Genomic DNA, 6,074 nt, shown 5'->3' on the forward strand with positions numbered 1-6,074 from the left:
AAATAAATGGACGACGGGTCTAATACAAAAACCACGAAAAAAATGTCTCAAGTCAACCTATTCGAAATTTAAATTGTAAACAGTATCGCGCTGTCAGTCAAACAAATGAAGACTAAAGCGGGGTTTGGCGCTCTGTATACGATTTTAGCGCCTTACAAGTGCGGACACTTTTTAGCGCGGACCCGACGTCCATATAATTGTAAGTCAATGTGGTGTATGTATATTGCTAGCCGGAAAAGAATACTAACCTCCCTGTACATTATGCATTTTCTTTTGTGCGTCCAATAAATAAGGGTTATTAGATATATTTATCGCATGTTCTGGGTCATTACCGCTTAGGTAGTAATTCATGGTCTGTAAACGTAACTAGATTTCGTATAAAGACAAATCAAATCAAGCTGTCACGCTTTACACATGATTTAAATTGACTCTTTACCGCTTAACAAACGGTCCAAAGTTTCAAGGTTGACGTGCTCATGACTGTATTAGAAAATAAATATTAGCTTAATAGTAAGCATGTTAAAATGATATATGAGTGATATATAGTAGGACTTTACCTATTTCTGACGGCAAGCAGTAGTGTCAGCATTACTGCGTTCCGGTTTTGAAGAGTACGGGTGCTGGTACTATACATTTTTAAGACTTTAGAGCATTGACTTACAAATAAATGGACGACGGGTCTAATACAAAAACAACGAAAAAAATGTCCCAAGTCAACCTATTCGAAATTTAAATTGTTATGTCATCGCAGTATCGCGCTGTCCGTAGAACAAATGAAGACTAAAGCGGAGTGTCGCGCTCTGTATACGATTTTAGCGCCTTACAAGTGCGGACCCGACGTCCATATAATTGTAAGTCAATGCTTTAGAGGCCTAAAATATAGGAATGCATTAGTCATGCATTAAAATAAATTAATAAAATTGAACAAAATCCAGATATTATATAAATTAATAAAACATTTTCATATTACATTCTTGCTTTGTAAACAATAGGACGTTCGGTAACTTTCATTCGGTAACTGTGTTCTGAATAACGGTTGTAGCTTTTGCCGATCGAGAAATACGAGCAATCGTCACACCCGTGTGTGACGTCATTTCGGTTCCATTTGGAATACGACAGTTTGACGTCCGATTCGGTTATTGTGAATAAAAATTAAAAGAAATCGTACGATATCTATAATACGCAGTTACCAATGTGCTGTAATCGCTTTACTGAGGTACGAATAAATAATTGTTTAAAAATGCATGACTCTTTATATAAGGAATAGAGCTTCCAACGTTGTAAAGTGTGTGTAAGAAACATACAGAGAGCGGGTGCGGATCGGGCGCGATTCGGGTCGAGATTGACCCGACAATACACCGAGCGCGGGCGCGTGCGACCCTTTATTAAATACACGGAATTAGATCCGCCGCGGTCCCGACCCGACCCTCGCCCGACCCGCACCCGCTCTCTGTGTGTTTCACGCTTAATTATAGTTGTTTTAGCATACATTTTGTTTGACAACACACTAATTAGGTACACCGCAGCAGGCGCCATCTTAGCCTTAGCGCGTACTAGGCTCATACGTCCATATACATCAGATACAGTATTATTCAATAACGTCAATACACTTCTGCTACGTTATTGTTTATATTAATCAAGAAAATATAAAAAACGTTAATTCTAATTTTGAAAAAATTTTAGAACCATTTTAATACATATATACTATTATCTTTTTTTATATAATATCAAGTGACGGGACAAAGAAGTCGTGCGCCTGATGGTAAGCTACACGCCTGTCCATAACAGTTGTAGTGCCACTCAAAGCTTTCAATCGCAAAGAATTGAGAGGTACTGCCACTGCGCCCATCCCTGAGACATAAGTTGACAAGTTGACAATACTCACATACTGTGATATATCTAGCAGTTCGAGGTTAATAAAGTTTTGTGTGGAGTTGTGGCAAAAGTCAGCGATTCCTATAGAGATGACAAGCAGGAACGATGTCATCGAGGTTACTGCTATCATTGCCAATAACGTTCCCGGCTGCAACAAAATTAAATGGTGATTACTTATACTCTAGACAAATTCGATGTAGAATAAATGTCAACTAACAAAAACATATCATTTTTAGGGTTTTCACCTCAGAGTCTTTCACAGTTACCACAATTTCAATATTTTCCTACGAAATTCTACTAGATTCTGGATAATACTAAATCTTGAAGCCATTTTTATAATGAATATTATTCAACAGAAGTTTCAAATCACCTAAAAATTACATGAAAATGACCAGTAACTAATTATTTGTAAAACTGTGTCAACCCTAGTGATTTTTTGATTTTAAGGGAGAGATTACAAACATTCGAGTTCAGAATCGGAAATAGATGCTGGATGATATAATATGTGGAAAATAATAACAAATAAAATCTTTTTAAAGTTTTATTTCTTTCATCTACCACTACCTACCATCTAGCAGTAAATATAAATAGGATGCAAAAACTTATTTTTATTAGTAAATAATGCGTATCAATGGGTGTTTTGTAAACCTTATAATAATTGGCCAGGTAAGTATTACTTCTACAATAGGTATAAGTAGGTAATTGGGTTACCAATTACCTACTTATACCTATTCAAATTCCAGATAAGGGAGCAGGTCGTGGGCAGAGCAAGCCTTAATAATGAGCATTGAAAAAAATGTTCGTTCCTATGCCACCATGCATTGGTTGCCTAGCAATGTTTTGTTATTAAACATTCTACATCGAATTTGGCTAGGATATATTTACTTTTGTTTGTATGACGACCTTGCTCACGAACAAATAAGTTTCACGCATTTAAATAACATTGGCTTAATTTAGCTACTTCCACAGTCACACAACACTAAGCGTTGAATAAAATAATTTTTAGGAAATGAAACTATTTTTCCGGATTTAAATCGCGTATATTTGTTTTTTCAAATAAACCGACGTTCCGGAAAAATAGTTTCATTTCCTATGTGTAACAATCGCGGAAACCTAAGAACTCGATAAAATAATTTTTATTTATTTTACATCGATATTGACATATTGAAATCCATCTCGTATGTGTTTTTCTTAACGATTTTGTACTGGATCGTCCGGCATTCTTAGTTCCGCTAGTGACATCTGGTGAGAGATGTTGTGAGGTGATGAAGGTTCTAAAATCTCTCATTTGATGTCATTAGAGGCTTAGAATGCCGAAAGATCCAGTATACAAAAAATTTTAACAAAAACACAGGAGAGTGAAACTATTTTTCCGGATTTAAATCGCGTATACTCGTATTTGTATTTTCAAACAACCCAACGTTTCGGGCCCTTTACAAACCCCAGGACCTTGCAAAAGAAGTCCGTTATCTAATCAGGATGGTGCGAGAGGTCATTGAAATTAAAAAACATAATTTCAACAGGAAAGATGGTTTCTGCGTACCACCAGTTTGGGATCCAGTATTTCCTCTGATGAAAAATCCTAAACACACATAAGACTGCAGTACCAATTAATGTTTTAATTTTTTCTAGTTTCCATTATTAATTAATAATAAATTTAACAAAAATTTCTATTGTTGCAATAAAGTAATTTGTAAAAGAATGTAGCGTAAATTGGAATGTTTCTTTGTAAAATTAAAAATAAGGTATTTAACTAATAACTTTTGTAACTATAATGAAAAAAATAAGGTGGTTTGCATTAATATTAGACATAACTGGTTGATGACTGTATCGCCTCAGTCAACAGTGACCATGGGACCCGTAAAGAGCCCGAATCGTTGGTTTGTTTGAAAAAACAAACATACGCGATTTAAATCCGGAAAAATAGTTTCATTTCCTACGTGCAACAATCGCGAAAACCTAAGAACCCGACACATAGGAGTGTTTCAACAACTCGGTAACTTGACCCGTAGCTCAGTTGGTAAAAGCAATACTACGGTGCTGTATCGTCGTGGGTTCAAGTCCCATCGGGTCGAAAAAGATTTTTTGTGTGTTCGATCTTTCTAATAATAAAAGCAGCTTCTAAACAATGTAGTTCCATCCCTGGCTAAGCCGGATGTAGCAGATTTTTTTTTACAAGTTTGTACGGCGCAAAACCGCATATTCGGTGGAGCATTGGACGAGGAGAATTCAATAGTGGATATCAAAAATCAATTAAAACGTATTGCGCGATGATATTTTTTTATACTTGTACTTTTACATAGGGGACTACTCGCTAACAGTGTTGTATGCTTTAAGAAAGTAACGAGAAAAACTTGAGAACCAATATACCAGGACCGGAAAGAATATGGTGCAAATGAGCAGGCCTATACTCAGTAGCGGGTGAATAGAGGCTAAAGAAGCAGATATTGTAATTTGACTACATAGCAGTAACAAGCATTTGAATGTATCGGCTTACGAAGCTTACTGATATTCAATTGAATTGTAATAGTACTTACAATAAGTATATCCAACAAACATATGTGAAAGTATGTGTACTTTTTCATGGCAAATTTTAACAGGATTGTCAATAGTATAATACAGGCCCAGAACAGCGATTCAGACCAAAATATAATTCGCTCATACTTTTTTATTTTCTGAAATTTTATATGATTTTATTCAGCCTGGCTTCGTATGTTACATTTTAATCACTCGAATTATATCTACATAACGTTGGAGTTAGTAGTTAAAAATTAGTCATCAAGTTTCTTACGATAGGTTCGCAAAAAGTTGCTATTAATATGGATTTATGCGCTTAATAGCAGTTAATTTAGCTTCAGTGTGCAGATGTTCTCTAGGGATATTAAAGCTTCTCCGTCTACTGGTTTTATGTTGTATGTCATGGGACATTTATGCATAAATTTATATAAATATAGAATAAAGGTCCCTTTACGAAGTTTCCACTGCACATATTTAGTGCTTGACTTCAGCAATAACACATAATATTCTCGCTCATCTTTATCAAATGTGGCTTTGACTTTATGCCTCAATATTCACGACTAATGCTTTGATCCAATTGATTTGCAACAAACTACGAAAAATACAATAATAAATCAGAGATACAAAGATTAAATATCGTGTTTTAGATATAAATCAAGAACACATATGTTATAATACATAGGGCGCACTATACGTTTCTGGAACTGGCCAATTACATAAATAATATTTTAAAAGTAATAAGAACATTTGAAAATGGAACTTTTTGGCTATAGAATACAGTTTGTTTCATCTAACTTGTTTTTACATTGTGGCGTCATTTTAGAAATTGGTTGTCTGCACCACCACGGATTTAACTCGTGAAAATTTTCGTAGTATGATTTTCTATGACTTTAAGTGTAAATTAACAGCTCAGCGGAGCTTCACTTGGCTTCTAACTGATTTTGGTGATGTAGCACCATGCAAGACGACTTTTATTAGCTGGTTTGCAGAATTCAAACGCGGTCGTGTGAATCTCAGTGACGAATTTCGTTATGGTCCCCCCTCCACTGCTGTAAACAATAAAAACATCGATGCTGTGCACCGTATGATTAAAACAGACAGGCATGTGACATACCATGAGATTCGGACATCTTTAGGCATTGGCATGAGTCAAATACAATCAACACTTAACAAACATTTGGGTGTGAAAAAGCTGTGCTCTCGGTGGTGCAATGCCATGCTTACCAAATTCAACGAAGGGGCGTCAAATTTGGTGTGGGACATAGTAACAGGTGACGAAACATGGATTTATAGTTATGATACAAAAACAAAGCAGCAATCGAGCGTATGGGTCTTTCAAGATGAGCCGAAACCAACCAAAGTGGCGCGCGTGTAAAGTGCCTCTAAGCGGATGATTGCTTCTTTTTTAATAAAACTGGACTCGTGGCTACTACTGCTTTGGAGAATCATTGTACCGTGAATAGTTATTGGTACACGACCATTTGTTTGCTGGAAGTTATTGACAAACTCCGTAAAAATAACCGTAAACGTCGTATCATCTTCCGCCACGATGCCAGTTCTCACACGGCCAGACAGGCAAATGAATTTTTGAAGGTGAACAACATGAGTCATGACATTGTGACATTATGAGCCATCCCGCGTAGTCCTTTTTTTTTTTGACGGGGGGGAAATCTTTATGGATA

At 36.1% G+C, this 6,074-nt stretch overlaps 1 protein-coding gene across 1 annotated transcript in view; it reads right to left on the reverse strand.

Moving 5' to 3' along the window:
• Nucleotides 1-4,576, reverse strand: part of LOC113233903 — a 17,655-nt gene extending 13,079 nt beyond the window's left edge. The window contains exons 1-3 of the mRNA XM_026469131.1: nucleotides 4,413-4,576; nucleotides 1,886-2,023; nucleotides 249-354 (exon numbers count right to left, since the gene is read on the reverse strand). Of these exons, the coding sequence (XP_026324916.1) occupies nucleotides 249-354; nucleotides 1,886-2,023; nucleotides 4,413-4,460 (292 nt within the window). The 5' untranslated portion in view covers nucleotides 4,461-4,576. The remainder of the gene's footprint in view (nucleotides 1-248; nucleotides 355-1,885; nucleotides 2,024-4,412) is intronic.
• Nucleotides 4,577-6,074: the final 1,498 nt, after the last annotated feature.

The sequence above is a fragment of the Hyposmocoma kahamanoa genome, unplaced genomic scaffold, assembly GCF_003589595.1.
Source record: "Hyposmocoma kahamanoa isolate Upper Pololo Valley unplaced genomic scaffold, ASM358959v1 80, whole genome shotgun sequence".
NCBI lineage: Eukaryota > Metazoa > Arthropoda > Insecta > Lepidoptera > Cosmopterigidae > Hyposmocoma > Hyposmocoma kahamanoa.